This window comes from Lontra canadensis, unplaced genomic scaffold, assembly GCF_010015895.1.
Source record: "Lontra canadensis isolate GAN:19392208 unplaced genomic scaffold, GSC_riverotter_1.0 scaffold16, whole genome shotgun sequence".
Lineage (NCBI taxonomy): Eukaryota > Metazoa > Chordata > Mammalia > Carnivora > Mustelidae > Lontra > Lontra canadensis.
This window is the reverse complement of record NW_022631010.1, coordinates 8,365,945-8,391,434: the sequence shown is the minus strand read 5'-3', so window position 1 is coordinate 8,391,434 and position 25,490 is coordinate 8,365,945. Positions and strand designations below refer to the sequence as shown.

Here is a 25,490-nt window from a genome sequence, read left to right as displayed (position 1 = left end):
GTGTTAGCTCTCCTGAATCTTCATATAAACTTTGGAATCTCTTTGTTGATATCCACAAAATAACTTGCTGGATTTTGATTGGGATTTTATTGACTGTATGGGTCAAGTTGGGGAAAACAGACATCTTTTTTTTTTTTTAAAGATTTATTTATTTATTTTAGAGGAGAGAGAGAGAAGCGGACAGAAAGAATGTGAGTAGGAGGGGGAGAGGGAGAGGAAGAGGGAGAGCGTCCACTGAGCAGGGAGCCCAACTTAGGGCTCAATCTCATGACCCTGAGATCACAAAGTGAGCCTAAACCAAGAGTCAGATGTTTAACTGACTGTGCCACCCAGGTACCCCAAGGTTTATCTATTTAATGTCATGGGACAAATATGTAAGACATAAAAATGGAGGTTTCTAGCATTTTATGCTAGCAAAAAGTCAACTGCTTTTTCTTGTTTGTTTTTTCCCAACCTTTGATTTATCCACTCAAGTAGCCCCACACTTCCAGCTTTTGGTCTCTATGGCTTTTCCTAATTAGTCTGGTACATCTTGGTCTCCCTCTTCAGGTGCGTTATGAGGCCAGGCCTCTTCTGTGCTATAGCTGTTAGTCTTCTAAAGTTTTGGAGTTCAGGAAACTATTCCAGTAGCTCCAGAACTGGTCATGCAGGCAGGCACATTCATCACCAAATGAGACTTTGCTTTCAATCCAGTGAATTATGTGCCCTTCTACAGCAACTGGAACTTGTAAAATAAAGTCTGGCGTTTTGGCATAACCCTTTGCACGGAGCTGATCTTCATCTAGGAAGGACAGGTTTTTCTCCAGAACCATGTCTCTTAGCAGGACTTCATGCTCATGACCAATGGCATGTTTGATGCAGTCCACCAGTGGTCCATAACAGCAGTCGTTCACGATGCACTGATAGACCTGATTTGCTAGAACTCCATCTGGAATCTGAGAAGGGTCCCGTAGCATACTGTTTATATAACAGACTTGGAAGGTGGAGTTTCCTCATGCTCTTGTAGAAACCTCTCCAGTATAATCCGAGCCATTAATGAGGGTGCATAATCCACCTCATTGGCCAGCTCCAGGAGCACTGGGGCTGCTCCATTTCTCCCCACTCCATTCAGGTACCTCTGATAATAACTTTCAATCGCTTCTGAAGTATGATGTTTGACATGGTTTCTTTTAATATGTTTCTGGTACTCCTGGGAGAAGATGCTCAGCAGAGTGGCCTGCGATTGACTGGGGAACCTCTGCTTCAGCTTCCTCAGGCTCTGCCTGGTAGGCGGCACAGACTAGGCACTGGGCTATCCCCTCGTACTGGGCTTTGGTCAGTATCATGTTGGGCCAGGGACAGGAAAGTGGCGGGGACAAGGAAAACACGCCCTGGGCTCCAGCAGCCTTGGTGCCAGGAGACGAGGGGTGGGCAGGCAGCAGCAAGGCGCTGGGTCCTAGTCTTTTTTGACCTGTTCCTATACCCCCTTTATCATTAACTTGCACAGCTTAGGCTTCAACCGGCAGCTCGGCCGAAAACGGACATCTTGACAAGATTGAGCCTTCCTATTGGTGAACATGAAATTTCTCTCCATTTATTTAATTCTTCTTTGATTTCTGTCATTAAGGTTTTGTAGTTTTCCTCATATGGACATTATACATATTTTGCTAGATTTATACCTAAGCATTTTATTGTGGGGGCTACTGATGTAAATAGTATTATATTCTAAATTTCAAGTTCCACTTGTTCATTCCTGGTATCTAGGAAAGCAGTTGACTTCTTGGGGGAATGAGAAGAGAGGTTGGGGAGGGGCAGGGTGAAAGGGAGAGAATCTTAAGAAGGCTCCCCACCCAACCCCATGGAGGCTGGATCTCTCAACCCTGAGATCATGATCTGAGCCAAAGTCAAAAGTTGGTCATTTAACCAACTGAGCCACACATGCGCCCCAAAACATTTGACTTTTGTATATTAATCTTGTATCCTTAAACTTTGTTATAATCATTTATAAATTAGAAGAATTTTTTTTTTTTTTGGTCAGTTTCTTGGGATTTCCTAGACATCATGCCATCTGCAACACAGAGCATTTTATTTCTTCCTTTCCAATCCGAAAAAAGAATCTGCCCAATCTGTGTAAGAAAACCAAGGACCAGAGAGGCAGTAGAAACTGCCTAAAATCAGAGCCTGGCGGGAGCAAGGTGGAGGCTTCTGGAAACACGGCTCCAGACAGACAGGCGGGATGGGATGTGGGATGGGAAGTGGGATGATGGTCTTTGAAAGGCCAAGGACTCGGGCAGTGGTGGGTAGGGTTATCTCAGGGTTCCGGTGAGGACCTCAGGGTAGGCGATTTCAGCAGGGCAACCTGCCTGGAATTCCCAGCTTCCCCGAGGGCCTCCGTCTCCACCACCCCCCACCCCAAAAGGCCCACTCTGCACCCCCAAATTCTCCCCAGCACCAGCTCTGGGGCACACGGAATGTACCCCAGCCTACTCCTGAACGAGTAGCCCTTTGCGGGAGCGGACGCTAGCACGGGGCTCTTGCCAAAGGCTGGACACTCGGCTTGGTGACCCCCGCGAGGCGCCTCAGCGGGGCACTGGGGGCCTTACCGGTTCCTCGAAATCCGCACCCTCTAACCCCAGCTGCTTAAGTCCCATTCATACTCGGGTGCGAGGACGCAGGAGCCCCTGCGAACGGCCAACCCGGCGGACTGGATATCCGTGCCAACGCAACCAGAACTCCGCGCGCCCCGTGCGGGGGGGCACACCAGGTGCAGAAGCGCAGCGCCCACCCTGCGCCGCTGTGCGGAGGGAGGCCGGCTGGGTACCCCAGGGCGGAGTCGAGCGCGGGGCGGGGCGCACCGGGCCGGGTCCGAGGCGCCGTGCTGAACAGCAGGGGCGGAGCGCCAACTCCAGCGGGAAGACAGAGACCGCGACGCGCGGGGGAAGCGCGCTGGAGCAAGGAAGAAAGGACACCCCGTACGCAGCGCTACTGCACGCACAAGTTGGGTTCCCCCAGGACCAAACCGAGCGGCCAGGGCAGCCGAGCGACCCGGGAGGAGGCGCCCAGGCAGGTAAGTACTGAGCTGTATACCGGGTCTCCCTTGGTGCGGTGGGGGGCTTCGCCCGGCCTGGGGGCGCAGACGCCCACTTTTTTCTCGGAGGGATTCTGGTGCCTTGGCCTCCCGCAGCTTTCGGGAGGTGCTTGGGCTGGCTCCAAGTGGAAGAGTTCCTGCCGGGAGAGTCCACCACCCACCACGGGCCCGCCAGGACCGGGCGACGGGAAGCCGAGATTGGGGCGCGCGGCCGCGGGCGGAGGGGGCCGGGCCGGCGGGTGCAGGGTGGGCGGGCGAACGCCAAACTGCAGGGGAGGGCATGGGCGGGGAGGGGGGCATCTTCTTGAAAGAGAGACTGAAAAGGGAAGCCTCTCCGGGAGAATTCCTGCTCACCGGGTCCTGCCCCTACCCCCCAGTTTTCTTTTCATCCGGAGGCCTCGCATGCTTCATTTTTCGAGCCTCAATTTCTGACTCGATTCCCGCCCTTGTTGGGCGGCGCCTCCGGGACCGCGCGGTCGCGCGGGGGGTGAGTAAGGGAGGGCAGGGGAGGGAGACTGCTCCCGGAGCGGATGGATCTGGGACGGGGAGTGCATCCCGCGAAAAATGGGGCCGGGACCTGAGCCACCCGGGCTCACGTCCTCTCCTCCAGGGTCGGGGACTGGAGAGCCGCGGAGCGCGGAAGGCGGGAGGACGCGAGTCCCGCTTCACCGTCTCGGGCTGAGAGCTGTCTGGAGGGACTGGGGTTTCGCAGGAGAGGGAGAAGCCACCCGGACGGAGGACACTCCTGGCCGCTGGCGCCGCTGGCACCCCATCTGTCGAAGGTCCTTCCCTCGGGTACGCAGCCGGCGGACGTGCCGCAGGTCGGAGTGGCCCGGCCACCCTGCCACTGTTGTCCCTGCCGCTATGGTTCCCATCCCTCGCTCTCCCCCTCCTCTGACAGGGCCGAGCCAAATCCACTGTCCAGTTTGGTCCACTTCTTGCTACCAGCATCCGGTGGCCCCCACGCTTGGGGTCGTTTCCAGTTGTGTTAAGCGGGAAGAGGCAGATCACAGTTTGATGGCTGGGGTCCTCATTCTTTGGGTTTGGGAATCTGAGCAAAGTGGTTCTGAGGCCCTCAGACGCCTTGCACCCCATTGTGGCCCCTCTCCTGAGGGCTTAGTACTTCAGAGACTTTATTTTCCTTTGCCGTGGGCATCTTGAGGTACCGAGAACATAAAGAACTCAGGCAATGAAAGACATTTCAATCCTCGGGTCCTCCTGGGTCCTCACTGACACCACCTTCTCCCCACCCCCAACCTCCATTTTTGGGTGCTCTTTTCGGTTCAAGTGGAGGAGCCACCACTTTCAGATGCCGGAGACCTTGGTGACCAGATATGGTGCCTCTCAGGGTTGATCCTGGTCGGGAACTGGGTTGGCGGTCTGGTAAAGGGGACAGGGAGCTGATCAGAAGAGTGGGAGCAGGGAGGAGAAGCAGACAAAGCATTTCTTTTTAGATCTGGTTCCCAAAGCACAGAGGAAACAGAATTCCCTCCCATCCTCAGTCCCCTTCATCTACAGAATCCTGGGCGGATCCCCATTCATACATCCCACAGACTCCCGTGCCGCCCCTACTGAGTGCCAGGCCCTGGGCTAGGCAGCAGGAATTTGGTTTATGGGAAGATCAGGACTCAGACAGTGTAAATCACTAGCCCAAGATGACTCAGCCTGTTCATGTGAAAATGGATTTGGTGATTTCCGCGTCCATGGTTTGGCCAGGACATAGGGAGCAGTGCCCTGCTTTGGAGGAAAGACCCTGCTGTGTGTATTCCTGTCCTCCGGCTTCATTGTCCTTAACCAACAGATGGCACAACTTTGTGACTGCTGCGGAATCCTGGGGCAGCTGCCTGGACAGCTTGGGAAACTTTGTGAAGACCCTGTGGGAGCTGATGGTGGGAAAGGGAGTGTGACTGGGCAGTCACACTGGTGCTGGCCTCTGGGAAAAGGGCAAAGATGCAGGTTGTTGTTGGATGTCTTCGGAGAAACATTCTGTGCCCAGTACTGCCTGTCAGCCCGTGGAAGATTTCCCAATTTCCAAATCTCATGTCTCCCCTCCCATGTACCCCAGCTAGTTCTGTCTGAGGGGAGTCCCTGGGTCTGGTCAGCCTCTACTTGGGGAACTCTGGTAGCATACTACCAGGCGTTCTCCTGTAGGGTGCCCACTAGTTGTGTCTCCTTTCAGGGTCCAGGATGACATTTTGACTCTCCTCAGGGATACGGACAGTGTGCTAGGCTGGGTGAGTCGTGACACCCCAGCTCAACTCACTGAGACTCACACATCACTCCACCTGCGATCTCCGCCATGGCAGCCCAGCATGGAAACACTAGCTTTGCCCCCAACTTCAATCTGACTCAAGACTCCACCTCCCCCTTCCCCTTCAACTTCAGCTACGGTGATTATGACCTCCCTCTGGATGAGGATGAGGACATGACCAAGACCCGGACTTTCTTCGCTGCCAAGATCGTCATCGGCGTGGCACTGGCGGGCATCATGCTGGTCTGCGGTGTGGGCAACTTCGTCTTTATCGCTGCCCTCGCCCGCTATAAGAAGCTGCGTAACCTCACCAACCTGCTCATCGCCAACCTGGCCATCTCCGACTTCCTGGTGGCCATCATCTGCTGCCCCTTTGAGATGGACTACTATGTGGTGCGCCAGCTGTCCTGGGAGCATGGCCACGTGCTCTGTGCCTCCATCAACTACCTGCGGACCGTCTCTCTCTATGTCTCCACCAATGCCTTGCTGGCCATAGCTATCGACAGGTGAGGATGATGTGGGCCGGTGGGGGGGGGCAGGGCACAGATGGGGGGGCAGGCTGCCCCTTTCCTCACTTCCGCTCTAACAGGTTGGCCCTGCTGCTGGTCTGCCTGCCTGCTCCTCTATCCAGGGGAAGAAGAGACCCGGTGTCTCCACTTGTGGCTCAGATTCCCCCCAAACTAGAGCGGGACGCCCAAGCACCCCAGCTCTGGGCCACGCCTGCAGATACCACTTTTGCCGCAGACTGGCCACAAAAGCAAAAGCAGAAGGGTTGGGCCACTGGCTACTCAGAAGGCACGGAAGACTGACTTCACCAGGGCAACTTCCGGTCGAGAGAACACAGCCGAAGTTTTTCCTACCACCCTTCCCCAAACCAAGATCAAGAACATTCCTGACTCCCTTATGCCCTGTACCAGACAGTCCTCCCACCCCAGCTGTCTGATTTCACTCAGCACAGTTTAGTTTTGCCTGTTCTTTAACTTCATGAAAAACGGAATCCTATAGTAATGTACCCTGGTTCCTGGCGGCTTTGTTGTAGAGCCAATTTTAAAATAAGGTAATGGCCTATTTGTAGGAAAAAGGGAAGGACATCCTTCCTTTTGTTTTCTTGCATACATCCATGGACTCATTTGCATACATTTGCATGAGATGTTCTGGAAGTCCTTGCTCTATTATAAATTTATAAAATTTATAAAATTTCTAGTAGCAACTTAGGACAAATCTTACAAATGTTTTAATTATGTAAACAGCTATAGGCTAGTGTCAGACCACCAGTAGCTCTGTTTTGGGGGTGGGGGAAAATTGCTGAAACATTCTCTGGGTAAACATCTTTTTTCTTTTTGGTCTCCTTTGAACTCGTCAGTTTTTTCCTTGTTCTCGGTGCTACTTAGGTTTGTCATTCTTTTTAATCAACAAATTGATTATTTTCCATAATGAAATATACACAGAAGTAGAAGAGCCATTTTCTTTGCGTAACATAATTCCTGCAGGAGAAACCATTTTGTTATTACAGCTCTGAGGCTCTCCAGCCCTCAAACCAGTGTTTACAAAAGGTAAGTGTCAACCAAAGGTACAAAATTGTCCCGGGCAAATGATACAAAGTCAGATCTGGTGCCACCCCACCCCTCCTGAAAGAGAATCCCTTGAGCTCCGTCCCAGGAATCTGCGTTTTTATTCAACTCCCTGAGGGATTCTGATGCTCACTTGGGGAGAGTTATGCTGTTCTCATCCCCTTTGTCCCACTGAAACGTTTGTCTTTATCATGTTGTGGGTTTGGGGCAACATAGGAGTTTCTCAGAAAGCAACCATCCAGTTACATCACAAAGAGTGGTTCCTTTTTCACCCCAAACCAGCTTTCTGGCTCCAGTCCTCTGATCACCCAGGCTGGAAACATTACCATCGGTCCTTTTTTTTTTTTTAAGTTTTTATCTGAATTCCAGTTAGTTAACACACAGTCTAACAGTAGTGATTGAACAGTCCCATTCAACACCTGGCACTCATCACAAGAACACTCCCTAATCCCCGTGATCTGTTCCTCCCATCCCCTCACCCTCCTCCCCTCCGGTAGCCACCAGTTTGTTCTTCGTTGTAAAACTGTTTCTCAGTTTGATCCTCTCTCTGTTTTTTCCCCTTCAATCATCTGTTTGTTTCTTAAATTCCACATATAGTGAAATCATATGGTATTTGTCTTTCTGTGACTGACTTATTTCGCTTAGCATTATACTCTCTAGCTCTATCCGTGTTGTTGCAAATGGCAAGATTTTATTCTTTTTTATGGCTGAGTAATATTCCAGTGTGTGTGTGTGTGTGTGTGTGTACAATATATGCTAACATATATATAGACCACATCTTCTTCATCCATTCATCAAATGATAGACACTTGGGCTGTTTCCACCATTTGGCTATTGTAAATAAGGCTGCTATAAATACAGGGGTGCATGTATCCCTTTGAACTAGTGTTTCTTTGGGTAAATACCCAGCAGTGGGATGGCTGGATCAGAGGATAGTTTCTACTTTTAACTTTTTGAGGAGCCTCCAAACTGTTCTTCACAGCAGCTGAACCAGCTTACATTTTTACCAACAGCACATAAAGTTCCTTTTTCTCCACGTCTTCACCAACACCTGTTGTTTCTTGTGTTTTTTATTTTAGCCATTCTGACAGGTAGGAGGTGATTATCTCACTGTAGTTTTGCTTTGCATTTCCCTGATGAGGAGTGATGCTGAGCATGTCTGTTGCCCATCTGTATGTCTTCTTTGGAGAAATGTCTGCTCATGTCTTCTGCCCATTTTTTCTTTGGATTATTTGTTTTTTGGGTGTTGAGTTGGATAAGTTCTCTATATGTTTTGAATACTAACCCTTCATTGGATATGTCATTTGCAAATACCTTCTCCCATTCCAGAGGATACTTTTTAGTTCTGTTGACTGTTTCCTTTGCTGTGAGATGCTTTTTATTTAGATGTAGTCCCAGTAGTTCATTTTTGCTTTTGTTTCCCTTGCCTCAGGAGACAGATCTAGAAAAATGTTGCTGCGGCCGAGGTCAGAGAGATTACTGCCTGTTCTCTCTTCTAGGATTTTTATGGCTTCAGGTCTCACATTTAGGTCTTTAATCCATTTTAAATTTACTTGTGTGTATGGTGTAAGAAAGTGGTCTGGTTTCATTCTTTTGCATGTAGCTGACCACTGGAGCATGGGAAGCAGAGCCTGAGATGCAAAGGTGAGGACTGTTCTGGAAATCCTGTACAGCTAACCAAGAGGACTCTCGAAGCAGAGCTAATTTAGGACACACACACACTCTCTTTCTCTCTTTTCCTCTGCCCACCCCCCACCGCCATGTAGTTTCAGCATGAAAAGTATCTCAATAACCAATGCCAGAGAGAATTCCTACATTCCTACCTATTTGGTCATCAACTCTTAAATTCTGATATTTTCTCATCCCATAACATCTTCTTCATTAAAAAGATGTCCCAAAATGCAGAGTTGCCATCAAATAAATCAGAAAAGAAAGAACAATGGCCTAGGAGTTACTCAGAACATCTGGGTTCCAAGCTGTGCACTTGGATAAATCCCTTATCCTCCTGGGACTTACATATCTTCATCTGTGAGATGGACGTAGTAATATCTTCGCTGACAACCTCTCCAGTTTGTCAGGTTCAGAGAAGGTGAACAGACATAAAGCATGTTGGAAGCTATAGGTCTTCGCTAAAACTGATCATTTTCCATGACTTGTCCATTGGCAAGAGGGACATCTGCAAGGTCTTTGTTACCATCTGTCTACTTGGACGTGTGTGTCCTGAGATCCGCACTCTCCTAGGGTCTGTACAAGAGGTCTCTAGGAAACCAGGTCCTCTGCACATGAACCTCACTCTTCTTCTGGCTGTGGCATCCCAGAAACGCTAGTAGATAGCCCTTCTGATAATTTCTTTCTTTTTTTTTTTTAAGATTTTATTTTTTTATTTGACAGACAGAGATCACAAGTAGGCAGAGAGGCAGGCAGAGAGAGGGAGAAGCAGGCTCCCTGCTGAGCAGAGAGCCTGATGTGGGGCTTGATCCCAGGACCCTGGGAGCATGACCTGAGTTGAAGGCAGAGGCTTTAACCCACTGAGCCACCCAGGTGCCCCTTTAAAAAAAAATTTTTTTTTTAAGATTTTATTTATTTATTTGACGGAGAGAGAGATCACAAGCAGGCAGAGAGGTAGGCAGAGAGAGAGGGAGAAGCAGGCTCCCCGCTGAGCAGAGAGCCCAATGCAGGGCTCAATCCCAGGACCCTGAGATCATGACCTGAGCCCAGGGCAGAGGCTTAAGCCACTGAGCCACCCAACTGATATTTCTATATAGCAAGACAGGCATGTTTTATCAAGGAGTAAACTGAAGTGCCCAGGGAGGCCTGTGTCTCTCCCACCCACCTGTATCAGGGTTTGTAAGCTTATCTGAGTATAAAGTAGTCCCAGTGCTCACCATCCAATACCAGTGTCATCACAGTGAAAGTGAAAGTTTGGCCATCCATCTTTCTTATAATTTTGCTGTATTTTTCAATTGATTTAGAACCTGAGTGCTATTTATTAGGCTTTCCTGTTGTAAAGCCTGAAATTCCATGTGCTGCCTTGACATCTTCGAGCCCCACAGAGCCTCCAAGGTCTCCAGCCATCAGGTCCTCTGTTCTTGCCAGATACCCCCCTCCACCCAGCAGGAAAGACTCCTAACCTGCTATTCCTCTCTCTGCTAGACCAACTGCACCCCCGATCCTCAATCTGATGGGTTTCCCCTCACTGTCAGCTGGCAGAATTATTCAGACAAGCCAGTCGCATCCTCCCATGGGAGTCGAGGGTCACTTCATCCTCATCACTATAAAGCCTGCTGCCCACAGCCCCTGTTGGTTCCTTCTATCCCTGGATGCAACTCCCACGTGACCCTGCAGGGTAGGCACCATCCCTCTCCCTGGGCTGTGAGTATATGTGACTAGTTAACTGCTGTTGATCTTGTCCACCCAGTGTCAGGTGTTGTGTGTTCACCATCTTGTACTGTGTAGGTCGGGAGAATCTTGCCTTCATCCGGGGAGTGAATAGGAGGTGGCCAGAATCTCAGTATCTTCCTGAAGCATTCCCAGACTACGTCACTAGCATAATGATCGTGTCTTCCTTCAAGTTATTCTTAACCTATCGCTTGGTTATTCTAAGTCTGGGGTGGAAAAGAAACCCTCTGAGGTCAAGGACTGTGTCGTCTTCTACTTTGTCTCCATCTACATAGGTTGGGCACACAGTAGGACCAGCAACCTGTCGTGCAATTACCAGATCATAGCGGGTGTAATTGATGTACCTCTTGTATCCCGTTACTAATACTTCGGTGCACACCTGTCCATTCCCACTTGCCAACCAACACCTGCCTTTCTTTGCTTGAAGGCTTTCTCTGGCTCCCTTACCAATGACTCTGCTGGTTGGTGAAACAATATCCTGGATCCCCCACCCCGGGGTGCCCCACATCTGCTCCAGGGGTTCCTCAGCAGGAATAAGCATCAGCTGCCTACAGTGAAGCCTTGCTCCATAACAGCCTATATTGACTGCCTTCCCATGCAGAGCCCCCAAAGGCCTCCAACCTCTTTCCCAGGCTCACTGGAAAGATCAGGATAAAGCCTCGTGCTATGTGCTGCTTTAAGATGTCAAGGCAACATCACACACCTCATCTGAGCTTGAGACAGCCTGGGGAGGTAGTTGTAAAAGTTTGGTATCAGGAGCTGGCATTCTGGTCCTTGCACTCAGTGAGGTTGGTCATTTCCTTCTCTCCTTAGATAGATTCCTTAGATTCCACGCCCAGCCCAGCCCCTACTCTCCTTCCTGCTTTGTAAGGCAGGGTGACACCTGGGGTGGGAGGGGAGCGGGGTGGGGGGGGAAGCCCTAGTCCACTGCCCTGAGAAGACCCCCATCTCTCTCTCTGAACTCCAGAGCCCTTCTTTCCCCTCTTACCCATGAGGCATTTGGAATGAAGAGTTCTGAAAGCATGAGGTTCTTGGGCAGAATGGCAAGACAGAAGGTCAAGTTGGCATCCATAGGACTAACAGTAAAATTCCACCTATATTCATTGAATACCTACTACCTGCGAAGCATCTTACAAACATTATCATATTTAATATTTACAGCAGCCCCGCAAGGTAGGTGTCACTTTATCCCATGTTGCACTTGAAGAAACAAATCTCAGAAACGCTGAGCCAATGGAGTTTGGCCCGGGGGGGGGGGGGGGGGGGGGGGGGGGGGGGGGGGGTTGCGCGGCGGGGGGTGTGTGCTGGGATCTGTTCCACCTTTCTGACCAAAGCCTGTGCTGTTTCCACTAAACCCCGGCACTACTACAAATGCCAAAGGATGTTGCTAAAATAAGACAAACCCTATCGAAACTGGATAATTACACGGGGACTCGTTGTGCCATTCTGTCTGTTTTGGCGGCGTGTTTGGGCTAACCTCCAGACGGATGTTTCCCAGCATGCCTCCTTATTACTGATGGCTTTCCGCCCCTGCTCTCCCCGCCCCCCCCCCCCCCCAGATATCTCGCCATCGTGCACCCCTTGAAGCCACGGATGAACTATCAAACGGCCTCCTTCTTGATCGCTTTGGTCTGGGTGGTGTCCATCCTCATCGCCATCCCGTCGGCCTACTTCACCACGGAGACGGTCCTGTTCATCGTGAAAAGCCAGGAGAAGATCTTCTGCGGCCAGATCTGGCCGGTGGACCAGCAGCTCTACTACAAGTCGTACTTCCTGTTCATCTTCGGCGTGGAGTTCGTGGGCCCCGTGGTGACCATGGCCCTGTGCTACGCCCGGGTCTCCCGCGAGCTGTGGTTCAAGGCGGTGCCGGGCTTCCAGACGGAGCAGATCCGGAAGCGGCTGCGCTGCCGCCGGAAGACGGTGCTGGTGCTCGTGTGCGTGCTCACGGCGTACGTGCTGTGCTGGGCGCCCTTCTACGGCTTCACCATCGTGCGCGACTTCTTCCCCGCCGTGTTCGTCAAGGAGAAGCACTACCTCACGGCCTTCTACGTGGTCGAGTGCATCGCCATGAGCAACAGCATGATCAACACCGTGTGCTTCGTGACAGTCAAGAACAACACCATGAAGTACTTCAAGAAGATGATGCTGCTGCACTGGCGGCCCTCGCACCACGGGAGCAAGTCCAGCGCCGACCTGGACCTCAAAACCAGCGGCGTGCCCGCCACCGAAGAGGTGGACTGTATCAGGCTGAAGTAGCCCGCGGGCTGAAGGCCCGACAGCCGGAACTCCGTGCGTCATCCCCTGGGAGCCAAGTTCACGACGACTGTGTACCACCCTTCATGGCCCTCAAGGGGCTGGAGGCCGCTTAGTCCTGACGGACGGTGGGACTCGAGGCGGGTAACCGCAGCTGAGGTGAACTAAACACCCACTGTGTGCTGGCCGCACCAAGGAGATCGGACAAGGCCACCGGGAGCTGACATTTACCAGTTACCTACTGTGGGCAAAAATTAAATAACAAGACAAAATGGCAGAAGCTATCGGAATCACCAGTCAGGGAACTCACATGGTTAGCTGCACTCACTCTCCATCGCGCTACCCGCATTCTGTAGCTCATCAGGGCAGCAACGTCAAATCCTATAGAATAAGCCACTTAGACATGACGGGAAAGGCAAGGGTAAGTTCGTCAGAGTGTGCGGTTTATAGCCTCATGATAAGAGGGTTCATGCCATCCCATTGAACTTTCCCACTCAGCTCCTACTACCTCCCTAAAGATATTCTCTAAGATTCTGGCTGCGAGGAAAATTTTCTCATAATCAGGCCATTGGTTATCTACAATGGTGCAATTTCAAAGGAAAGGACCAGAAAAATCTCTTTTCCACGGATGCTTGCAAGCTCATCATTCTTTTGGGTGAACACAGGCAGTCCTGAAATGAGGAACACACCCAGTCCCTGACACCTTAGCATAAAGGATTTCCGGGGGTTGTAAGGTCAGGGAGGAAGGGGACAGAGAAAGAGGTAGAGCTTCTCCCTGGCGATGGACACAATCCATGTGACTAAGTCTGGATCACTTTCTAGGACAAATCTCTTTTGAGAACAAAGGAAATGAGCTGCACTTGGAAAGGAAAGGCCTGGACTCAAGCCTCATGTGACCTGGCTGCTTACTCTCTCTCCTTCTAGGTTTTGGGTCAGTGAAACAAGGATGATGAGAACACCTGTACTATCTACCTTACAGGACTCTTGGGAGAACCCACGGAGGTCACAGTTGGTGAAAGTGCTTTTTAACTCTACCAGTGATAAAAATGAATAAGTGATATTGGACAGTTTGGATTAGGGAAACCCCACCCACTATAACTTACTGTGAAGAAACACTCCCACTTTTGCATTCCTGTTTTTTGGACCAGAGACCCCTGAACTCTTCACGGTGCAGCCTGTCTTCTGGGGCCATTAAAAAAAAGGAACCCCCGTCCTGGGTTAAAATGAGGAAAATTTAACCTCAGAATTTCAATGACAACCGCCCCCTTAGCCTCCTCAGAAGTGTTGACAGTCTTCCCTGCATGTTGTCAAGCAGCACGGCCCAAGGCTGCATAACATTTATATTATTATACATGTGTGGTGATTGTGTATATATGTCTTCAGTTCTTCCTTGGTCCTTTTGAAGCAGAGACTACAAATGGTACGTGGTTTGGGACTGATCCATCCACACTGGGATAACTCCTGCTTTTCTCTAGAGAAAGGGTTATTGGGTTGTTTTTTAATTAATCGCTGGTTTGTCTACCCAAGAGTGAAGCTTCAAGGAACGTTTTCTTCCATCACCACCCAGCACACTCACCTTCAGCCCAATCACTGTACCTCCAAAAATGCAAACTCACTTTAATATTAGCTTAAGCCAAATGGTTTGCAAATTCTGTGTTTAAAAAATTACTTAATGCATTTTACAGCCAAGCAAGCAAGTATTTGGGGTTATCTGCTTTTTTACAACTATCGCTGTGCTTTTATTTATTACCCCCATCCAGGATCTTCTCCTAATGAAAAGATTCATTAAAAGTAGAACCGGGCACCAACTGTGTCTGACAAAAGAATTCAGACCTTTTTTTCCCCCTTTTTATCCTAATACGTACCATCCCCCTTTAATTTAAATTTAACTGAAACAGCTTTTGTAAATATCAGTGTGTATTGTGATTTTCCAGTGAATCAGTGTTCTGTTGTCATCCAATTAAATAATTAACATATGGAATCTTAACCACAGTGTTCAGTTGTTTCCCCACTAATCTTTTATATATGTTAGTATATTTAGATATAGTATGTTTAGATATAAAACTAAACAGTTCAATCCTGAAACAGAGAGGAAACTTGTTGAAGGCATATTTAGAACAGCGACAGTTCGTGCCAGCATGCAGCCTCCCCTTGGTTACCCGCATGCAAAAACTGCTCCCTGCCTGTGTTACCCCTTCGTTTCCAAATTGTTCTTTGTGTAATGAATACTGCCATTTGCGTGGAGACTTTCCATTCGTCTAACTGGTGTTAAAGTAATAAATAATAAATTAATTGCTTTTGTGTTGGGGCGCCTGGGTGGCTCAGTGGGTTAAGCCTCTGCCTTCAGCTCGGGTCCTGGTCTCAGGGTCCTGGAATTGAGCCCTGAATCGAGCTCTCTGCTCAGCAGGGATACTGCTTCCCCTCCACCCCTGCCTCTCTGCCTACTTGTGATCTCTCTCTCTGTCAAATAAATAAATAATTTTTTTTTAATTGCATTTGTGTTTACTCTTCTCAAGACTAATTGATGATAAGTTTAAGATACTTTTTAATGAGCTCGGCTATGTCAACATTTATACATCCTATCATATATTGAAAATATAACCTCATTTGGCAAACTAGTTTCTATTTCTTTGGCTGGAATAAGAGAAAAGATGGCTTTGTGATGAAACTATCAGAGGTTTTTCTTTCAGCATCCAATAGCCAAATAAGTTGACTCTCAATGCTCGCGCATGCATACACACGCGCACACACCCCAAAGCAGGAAATAGCCTTTTAAGGGCATGTGATTCAACTTACTCCTTGCTTGGGTGAGGAGATCTAAATTCCAAATGAAGGAAAGACTTGCTTAAGGACAGACAGCGAACACTCATTGGAGCCGAAACATTGCCCCAAGGTCTAACTCTGGTCCAGTGAACTGCACTCAATCACTGTATTCCAGAGCCCAAAAGAGATGACCTTCTCTAAGAATGCTTAAAGGGTCATTGAAACTGGTTTCTGACCACCTGGGAGAATCTTAAATTGCTCAAAAGATACCTTCCCTCCCTCTAACAAGTGAATAGTGCATCCCATCCATGTGACTTTGTAATTCAGACTCCAAGATTCCAGAGAAACCAAAGAATTACACCAGGGTCCCTCTAGTGCTCCTGTGTTTCTTTTCCCCATGAGAGAGGGTGGTCGGAACACATGGATTTGAAGATACACAGAGCTATTTGGAAATGATGCTAGAGCACAAGGGAAAAGTGACCCTGACCCAGATAGTGGGAGAAGGGGTTCATATTCAAAGACAAAGCAAGTCTAGGGCCACCCAAGACAACATGCAATCTTCACGCAAATCCCTACCAGCTGGCCCTGAGCAGTGGTCATTCTTCATGCTTCCTAAGAATCAAATGCTTTCTGGTCACCAGGTCGGCCTCCCTCCTGAGGTACGCTAACCAGGCACACGTGACCTCATAGACCAGCTTGTACGACCTACTCCTATATAGATGTTCAAAGAGCTCCAAATATGGGACAGTTTCTCTGAGAGAGAAACTGGTACGAGAAAAAAAAAAATGTGTTTGGCACTTTCTTCAGATGGAACACTGGGGACAGGCGAGGGATTAGTTGGAACTTAAAAAAGAATAAGTAATCGCTGGACAGGGCAATAGGCAGGAGGTTTGCCTAGTCCAAGGTCAGCCTTTGGAACAGAAGGCCACGTAGACACAAGCTCCTTGCATCCTTTTACCGACTCTTCCTTTTTTTTCCCCTTTTAATGACTCTTATACTGAATTTCCACAGCTGAGTCACAGGCTGATATGAAAGAGGTCATTCCCAGAATCTTGTTTAATCATGTTAATCCCAGCTCTGGATCCAACACTGTCCTTTGGCTGAGCTCTGCTTTAGGGATGGTCTGCTGTGGGCAAACAAGGGTCTTCCACCCACTCATCCAGTGTCTGTGCTGGCTGCTAGTGAGGAACAGCAGTGATGGAGATGCAAAAATCCTGAGGTGACTCTTGAAATAACATATGGCTAGGGGACACCTGGGTGGCTCAGTCGGTAAGCATCTGCCTTCAGCTCAGGTCCTAATCCCAGGGTCCTGGGATCGAGCCCCACATCAAGTTCTCTGCTCAGCAAGGAACCTGCTTCTCCCTCTCCTTCTGTGCCTCCCCCTGCTCATGCTCTCTCTCTTTATCTCTCTTGTTCTCTCTCCTCCAAATAAATACATAAAATCCTTAAAAAAAAAGGAAAGAAATAATACGTGGCTAATTCTGTGTTGAAATAGAGACAAGGTAAACAGAAAAATGAAAGGAATGCAGAAGACAGTTTCCTTCTAGTCATGGGGATCAGAGAAGTTTTGGGGTGGCGAGGTCATTAGGCAGAGCCCTGGACCATAGTGAATGATGGGGAGAGGGCATCCCAGGCAAAGGGGCCAGGATGAACAACAATGCAGAAGAGGGAAAATGAGATGGGCTATACGTGGAATGATGAATTGTTTGGTTGGCACAAAGAATGCAGAGTCTTCAAAGGGAAGACAGACTTGGGCAGTAGGCTTAAGAGCAGGATGAAGAAAGAGGCCAGGGGATGGGGAGGGCCTGAAAGAGGCTGGGATGCACAATCAGACAGGATCAAACAGTAATTCCTGCCTAAACATGTGCATTTGGAAAATACCTTACCCCTTATCCAGGCCTTAGTTCCTTGTGTATTAAATGGGAGTAATAATAGTACCTCCATCATAGGATTATATGTGGACTAAATACATATCTTATAAAAATGCCTAGTACATCATAAGCGGTCAATAGATATTATCTATTATTTTTAGAATGTTTAATTGTAGGAACAGAGTTTCTTCTAGATGAATCCAGAACATTGTGTCATGTATAATGGATATAATATTTTGGGGTTATCAAACCAGAGTATTTTTATTTTCTGTGATCTCAAGTCTCTAGTCATCTTGGACTCCCAGCCATACCAGGGCAGCTCAAATCACAGGATTTTTTCCCATAATGTGAGGATGCCCTTCCACTGTTAAGCCTGAGCCAGGAAGTTTAATGACCTTCAGGAAGGAGACTATGATGTTGGGAAAGTCCTTTCTATAGAGGAAGAAAAAAAAACAAAGACCACTCTTTCCAGTCCCTATGAGATAAGGAAAGAAAGAAAAAATATTAATTGAACATCAGAGTTATTTGTCCTTGCTTTCTCCTTTACAGGCTCAATCTAAGTGGTAGAAGTAGGGTTACAATAGAAACATCTAAGTTATGGGGAAGCCTAGAATCAAGAAGTAGAGAGGCACCAATGGAATGTTTCCCCAAGCTCATTCTTCCTCAAACACCTCTCAGATGAGTCCTGCATATGACCAAGAAAGATTGAGAACCGATGGTGGAAGAGGCCACCATCTTGGTTGCCAGGTTCTATGAGACACTCTTGACATGTGGTTAAATTCCTCCCCCCTACCCAACCTGGAAGTCCTTGATGTAGGAGTGAGATCAGTGAGCAAAGTGAAATGTGGTATGTTATCAGGGCTCCCTTGTGAATAGCTGTTGGGAGCACAAGGCCCCTCACCTCATCCAGGAGTAATTAAAAAAATAAGTTATCTCAGGGTGCCTGGGTGACTTAGTCGTTAAGCGGCTGACTTCTACTCAGGTGGTGATCTCTGGGTCTTGGGCCTGAGCCCCACATCAGACTCCCTGCTCAGTGGGGAATCTGCTTTTCCCTCTCCCTCTGCCCCTCCTTCCACTCATGCATGCTCTCCTCTCTCATTCTCTCTCAAATAAATAGAAATCTTTAAGAAAAAAAGTTCGCTCTCCTTGGAGAAAAAAAGAGGAGAAGGAGGGAGGGAAAAACGGAGAGAAAGAACACAGAGCCACATGTCTTCCCACCTGATTTAATAGCAGCTCACTGAAAAATGTGAAGGGTGAAGAGGTATGCCTACAAAATATGCAGATGGGGACTTCTGGAAGAGTTCATCCTCTGTGGGATCTGGAAGGTCAAAAGCCTTGAACTGCCTTCTGGAGCCCGCAGGGCATTTTCATAGATGGAGTTCCTTAACACCAGAGAAAAGTACTGCCAAGGGTAGGGGGATAGATCCTGGGTGAGGCAAATCCTTTGGGTAAACATGGAGCATCTAAAAAAGTGAGTGGGAGTCCCATGATAAGAACAGAAGAGGAGGCGCCTAGGTGGCTTAGTTGGTTAAGTGTGGTGTGGACTCTTGATTTTGGCTCAGCTCATGATTCAGTGTCATGAGATGGAGCCCCACATCAGGATCTGTGCTGGGCTGGTGTGGAGCTCGCTTAAGATTCACACTCTTCCTTTCCTTCTGCCACCCCCCTCCCCCACCGATTCATGTGCATGTGTGAGCACACATGCTCTAAAAACATTTTTTGAAATAAAACCTTAAAAAAAAGAAAGAAAAATAAGTTGGTGCTCCTTTTTAAAGCAAGAACAAGGGGCGCCTGGGTGGCTCAGTGGGTTAAAGCCTCTGCCTTCGGCTCAGGTCATGATCCCGGACTCCTGGGATCGAGCCCCGCATTGGGCTCTCTGCTCAGCGGGGAGCCTGCTTCCTCCTCTCTCTCTGCCTGCCTCTCTGCCTACTTGTGATCTCTGTCTGTCAAATGAATAAATAAAATCTTTAAAAAAAAATAAAGCAAGAACAAGATAAAAAAAAATGTTTTCATCCCTTCCATTCAACCTGTAGTAAAAGTCAACATAATAAGATAAGAAAAAATATATAAGAATTATAAAAGGCCATTGTCCTTGTTTGCAGATAATATAATTGTCTACACAGAACAACCAGAAGAATCTAGCAAAAATTAATAGAACTAATAAAAGAGTAAAACAAGGTAGTTGACTCTAAGATCCAGAAACAAAAATCAGTAGTGAACTTGACAAGCTTATTCTGAAATTCAAGCCAAGTCACCTTTTCAAGGAAGGGATTCTACCAGAGACCAATATTTATTATGAAGCTATAGTCAATAACTAGGCCAAGGAAATAGAATACAAAGCCCCAGAGACAGATACAGATGCATTTATATGTGGGATTGGCAAAAAAAATCAAATTTTCTCCAAAATGTGCAAGTTAAGACTCAAGAACTAATTTAATCTGTTATAGAAACGTAGAGTGAGACTTTTACACACTCAACTTTTTTTTTTTATTAAAAATTTTCACCTCCAGACTCCTTTCATACTTAATGTGGAGGTACTGAAAGGGATAAGGGGATAGGAGAGGAAAAGGAAATGTCATCCGCCCCCCTTCAGCCCTGCATGGATGTCTGGACAGAGGCAACTGGATCATGGGGGGAGTGTGGTGTCCAGGCCTTACTGGGTCGCTAGCAGCAAAGTGAGCAGAAGCAGAGACAGAGCCATGATGCCTGGCTACTGCCATACCTCATGCGGGACTGAAGAGAAGCTCCCCTGACACGAGCCTGGAGGCTGGGAGGCTGGTCCCTGGATGACTCTACCCAAACCAGGCAATATCACATATTACCAACAGAATTCCTCTCTCATGTGCAACACACCAGGAATTCACTTCCTAAACATTCTTCAATCTCCTTTCATGTGCCAGAGACAGATTTCCAATGTTTTTGCCCATTTTTATAATAATCCTTTCCTTCCCCCCTACCATCACTAAAGAGTAAGCCAAAGCTACGTAATCATGAGCAATGATTCCGCCACCCTACATTTATTGCGTAAAACAGACGGGGTGGGCTTCTGTTTCATGTGCCCTTTCCTGCCTTCCCCTGGTCTCATCCCTACTCAGACTCCTCTAAGACCAGAAAAATAACCTCAACCTCCCTCCCTCCATCCCTATTACCTACTCCAGTTTCTCTGGTGGAACTTGCTCTTTCCAATGACTCTCAGACTGTTGGCTGCTTCTGGTCTCATGCCTGAGTCTGGGCTCCCCAACCCACTGGGACCAAGCCCTGTTAGATGCAGAAGGACTTCCCAGAGTGAAGTGTGTCCCCAGGTGTGTCGCCACTGCCCAAGACCCCTGCCTCTTCTCCTCACCAGAGAACGCCTCCCCAGTGTCAGCACTAGCACAGACCAGTAATGATAACCTATCAAGTAGAACCATGTGAGCCAGTTTTACTGCTGTGCCTGATTCCTGGGTCCTGCTCCATGGGTCCCAAGTTTATTCGATCTCCTTCTCCCCTCTAAGCTGTACCGCTGCTGCCTCAGAAAATCAATCCCACACAGACTGGGACCTCTACTCTTTCTCCATGCACCAGCCAGGTGGTTCAAATGAGGAGACTTTAATGGAGGGACTATTTACAGAAGTGTGGGTGAGGCTAAGGGAACCAACAACCGGTGATTAGGCTCCCGGACCCCAGCAGCCGAGGGCAGCTTTACTGCCCTGAGGACTGGAGAGAAAAGAAGGAAATGATGGCACAAGAGCCTGGAGAGAGTCACAGGCTGTGAAGGGGCCATTGCTGGAGGGATGGAACTAGTGTCAAAGCAGGGGGCAGGGAGAGTGTATTCTGACCTCTCTCTCCTGCTGCCCTCCAGTCTCAGATGCCTCCCATTGGTCAAACCCAACAAGAATCCAGCTGGCATGTGAATCCCCCAAAATGCCACCCCTAGGGTCAGTCTCCAAGCACAGAGCAGAGCAGAGCAGAGAAGGGTAGAAAATGAGTCTGGGCTGGGCCAACAGCTCAAGCATCCTACCTCTCTCATGGTAGGTCCTTCTTGTCTCCTTCAACCCTGAGAGCTTCCACTCCATCACGTGGGCTCTCCTGGCCCCTAGAGAGGGGAGTCTCTCTTAAGTCCTTCAGGAGGTGTCCTCTTGGCCACTGCCAAGGCATTATGGCTCCCCCATTGCTGCTCCAACTACTCAACTATGACTCGGACTTCCTCCCACTCCTGGGGGTGGAGGGTCTCTGGTCACAGGAGTGACTGTGAACTTCCAGAGAGAGGACAGGGAGGGTGTGGCTCCCACCAGGGAGCTCCAGGTAGAAAGGCAGGCAGGTGGGACAGAGGCAAAAGGGAGGAAGACCACAGCGCAAAGCTCAAGCCAGGACCCTTGGTCCAATCGCTTGGGACACTCAAGGGAGACAATCCCTTCTCTCCTGCCAGGGGGTGCCCAACAGGCCGCAGAATGACTCAGACAGCCCTGATCAGGAGGGCTGCAGACCAGGTAATGGTGTCTCTTCCAAGTTCCTACCCTTCCTTCTGTCCAGGCTCAGCTTCCCAGGACCCACTCAGACACTGCTGTCTGCTCTGACTTAATGCCCATTTTCCTACCTGCATCTCGTGTTCCCAGCTCCTTCTTCCTAGGTTTATTTATATCATACCATCACTTTGTGTTGTCACCTAGTCCCAGTTCCACGTTCTTTGCCAACTTTTAGTGACTTTAAAAAATATGGTTGCCATAACGACACTTGCAAAAATCACGGGCGAGCTGCATTATTTAGCGGTTGGCATGTCCCACCTCGAACAACATCCTAGCAAAACAGAGGGTGTGGGCTTCTATTTTATGTTAACATTGAGATTCAGGAAGGAGATCCAACATGTTCACCACTGGCTGGCATTCACCCACACACACTAGCTCATTTAACTCTTCAACTACTCTGTTAGGTATAAACCAGTATTAGTCCCATTTTATAGATGAGAAAACCAAGGCCCAGAGAGATCGAACAACTTGCCCCAGGTCATGCTGCTAGTGAGTGTCAGAAGGGGGACAGGAGCCCGGCTCCGTCCAGCTCTAAAACACATGCTCTGAACGAGTAAATTAAGTCCCCTCTATAAATCATTTCAAGGACCAAAAGTGGAGACGCAAACATGAGAGATTCTGATGCCCACCTCCAGTAGTCCCTGCTCCTACCACCAGCCCCTGCCCTCCCAGGAGCTTTTCTAAGTGAGAATTCTGCTTCTGGCCCATTGCTAGTTAAAGCTAATGCTCCCCTAGTTCTCTTCCTTCCTGAGAACCTGGAGCATTAATGAGAATATCCTCCCAGGGTTCAAACACTGGTTGCCCGCCCCCCCGCCCCACATTGTGATCAGATCAGAATCTGACCCTGAGACTGGAGTTCAGGTGTGAGTGGTCAATCACAAAATAAGTTCCTTAATGAGTCAGATAATTAACGAATTAAGGAGAACCCAGGAAGAGAGCGGGGAAGCAGGATATGGAAGGGGAGGAAGCCAAGGAGGAGAGCATTTCCGGTGGGACCCCAGGCTCAGCCTGCTCCCATGGGGAGGTCTGGAACATACATTACCTCAGACTTTGTCTACCTTGGGGAGCTGAGCTCTATACTTCCACAATCGTCCCTGGCTAGGAAGGGAGGATCTGGGGGAGGGGAAGGTCGTGGAACTCTCGGGCCCCTCTAGCTCTTGTCACTGCCCAAGCTGATCTTCCCAAAGGCGCAGGGGCCAGCATTCACAGCCAAGGCCATGGCAGCTGGGGATGCACACAGAGAGCTGGGCAGAGGGACCTCAGGGGATCCAGGTGGGACAACAACGAAACAACAATGTCCAAGACACACACCAGCTCCTCTTCTAAAACCAAGAGCCAATACTGTTCTCCTCCAGGGCAACAGCCGGTTCCACCCTCCTGCTGCCATCGCTCTGTCGCCCAGGCTGTTCTGAGCATGCACTGGTTGGATTTCCAGTCCTAGCAGGAGCTTTGTCCAACACCACTCCACCAGTTCTCTATGTCACTAAATGTCCATGATCCAAGGCTGAGGGATAAAAGCAGCATTTTGGAGGGAGACACTTTTCTCTCCTTACTGCTGCTGTTTCTCTGGCTTCCCCATAGATTCTGTGTACATCTGCCCCTCGTCTCTACCTTGTATTTCAGAGCAGGACTGAATGAATGAGTAGCCAGGGCTGGCAGAGGCAGCCTCCCAGATGGGGCGATCCAAGACTTCTGTAGTTCCAGGGGGACCTGGGCTCCTGTGGCTGTGCCTTTTCAAGCTCAACTCAACAGTCTGCTGTTGTGTCTTTGTTCCCTTTTATTCCAGGAACAGGAAAAGGAATGTTTGTGCTCTCCAGGGAGTGAGGAGGGATGGAGGCAAGGTCATTCTGAGACAGAAACAGGACAGGACCTCCAACCGCTCCTCAGCTACCTGCTATCTGTCAACACAGGAGTTGTTGCCACACTATAAAATTGAAAAAGCGTGGCTGTTCGCACCTAACAAGCCATTTTCTGCACTATCTAGGGCAGTTTGGGCTCTCTCATGCATCCCTCAACACAGACACACACACACAGCCCTGGCTGGGAGCAGAAGGGACAAATGACCCCAGGCTCCTGTCCTTCTTGTCCCTGGAAGCTTGTAGGTGGTCCCTGAGTGGTCCATAGAACCCTCAACCCTCTCACTTTCTAAAGAGGGAAATCAGCGGGGTGCCTGGGCAGCTCAGTGGTTTAAGCCTCTGCCTTCAGCTCAGCTCATGATATCAGGGTCCTGGGATCAAGCCCGGCATCTGGCTCTCTGCTTGGCAGGGAGCCTGCTTCCCCACCCCCTCTCTCTGCCTGCCTCTCTGCCTACTTGTGATCTCTATCTGTCAAATAAATAAATAAAATCTTAAAAAAAAAAAAAAGGAATAGGGAAATCAGGTCCTGAAAGGCAAACTACCCTTTGCAAAGTCACAGAAACTGTTGGGGGCAGACCATGACCTAGAACCCAGGTCTGGTCTGAAGTCTAAGGCATTCCCGTTGGGCCATCCTGCTCCCTTCCCTCCATGAGGACCAGTGGTGGAGAGCCCACAGCAGCGTCCAGCTGGGCCCAGCCTGCTGGCCTGAGGAGAAGGTTTGTAGGGAAAGAGGCTCTTGAAAAGTGAGAAATGAGTCTCATGATCTTTCTCAGGGCAGAAAGAGCCCTTCCCAAGTTGGGTTGCCAGGTTCACAAATTAAAATGTAGTATGTCGAGGTGAATTTGAATTTCAGATAAGACATGAATAATATTTTGGAATAGGGTGTTGAAATATGACAACTCTATCTGGCAGCCTTATTCCCAAGGTTCAGGTGGAGGGTCAGAAACACCATAACCGCCACAGACCCTTCCTTCTTTCCCTGAGACCCTACAGCAAATCGAATCTGCCCTGTTTTCCAGCTTTGGTTCTGGTCTGAAGTCAACAGAGTGCTAGAAAGCCTGGAAACATTGGAGTGTTAACTGGGAAAGTCAGAAAATATGGATTCCAAAACATTTAACCCGCACTACCTCTTTGCTTTTCCGAATTTCTCAGAGAGAGAAATAAACATGTCATGCCACTCTAAGAAAGATGCTGGGCAGATGACCCTGAAATTAAGCAGATGCTCCCCCACATATTTCTTGAATGAATGAATGAATGAACGAATGAATGAACCCAGGCCTGAGCTATCTTTTAGGACTCAATGGAATCCCCGCCTTCTCTAAGAGCTTCCTCTTCTAAGGAGCTCCTGGATGTCAGGGGTCTGGCTCAATCACTTATCCGGGACCCATAGGGCCTATCTCAAAGCTAAGCACAAAACATGAAGCCAATTAAAAGTTGAATGAATGGAGATCTGACCACAGGAACCTCAGGAGCCCAAGAAACTAGCAGCTCTCTGGGATTTGGAGTGCACAATGATAAGAATCCATTATCACCAATCCTGAATCCACTCATTCAATACTAAATATGCTGAGCTTGTTGAGGTCTAAACAGGAAATAGCTTCATTTATCCACTTTCCTTCAGAATTACTCAGCCCCTACCCCTAGAAAACATCTTGGGCTAATTGACTACTTTCAACAACAAGACCAGTCTCATTTTGCTACTGCTCACTGTTTAGCTCTTAAAAGCCAAGTCCAGTCCATTCCAAGTCAAAACTCCACTGTCATGTGCAATTCCAAGCATCAGCTCTCCTTGTAGCTCCTTCCTAAACCGTGACTCGGGCCCTGTAATGAGGAAGAGTGCTGTCAGCTGTCCTTGCTTTCCTCCACTTCCTCCTTCCGATGGGACAAAGCAGAAGGAGGGATTAGAGAAAATGGGGAAGGATTAATGTACTTAGCTTGTGCTGTTTGTGGGTGT

At 48.8% G+C, this 25,490-nt stretch overlaps 1 protein-coding gene and 1 pseudogene across 1 annotated transcript; one reads left to right on the top strand and one right to left on the bottom strand.

Moving 5' to 3' along the window:
- Positions 1–587: 587 nt before the first annotated feature.
- LOC116868794 lies at positions 588–1,441 on the bottom strand (annotated as a pseudogene).
- A 3,900-nt stretch (positions 1,442–5,341) lies between these two features.
- PROKR2 (prokineticin receptor 2) lies at positions 5,342–14,837 on the top strand. The gene is made up of 2 exons (XM_032859138.1): positions 5,342–5,824; positions 11,848–14,837. The coding sequence occupies exons 1-2, from the start codon at positions 5,367–5,369 to the stop codon at positions 12,542–12,544; spliced, it is 1,155 nt and encodes a 384-aa protein (XP_032715029.1). The 5' UTR covers positions 5,342–5,366; the 3' UTR covers positions 12,545–14,837.
- The last annotated feature ends 10,653 nt before the right edge of the window (positions 14,838–25,490 follow it).

Bases quoted from the DNA above. Each gene is read 5' to 3' on its own strand.
- PROKR2 (XM_032859138.1), top strand. From the start codon at position 5,367: ATGGCAGCCCAGCATGGAAACACTAGCTTTGCCCCCAACTTCAATCTG. The intron at 5,825-11,847 runs GTGAGGATGATG...CCCCCCCCCCAG, and splicing joins CTGGCCATAGCTATCGACAG to ATATCTCGCCATCGTGCACC.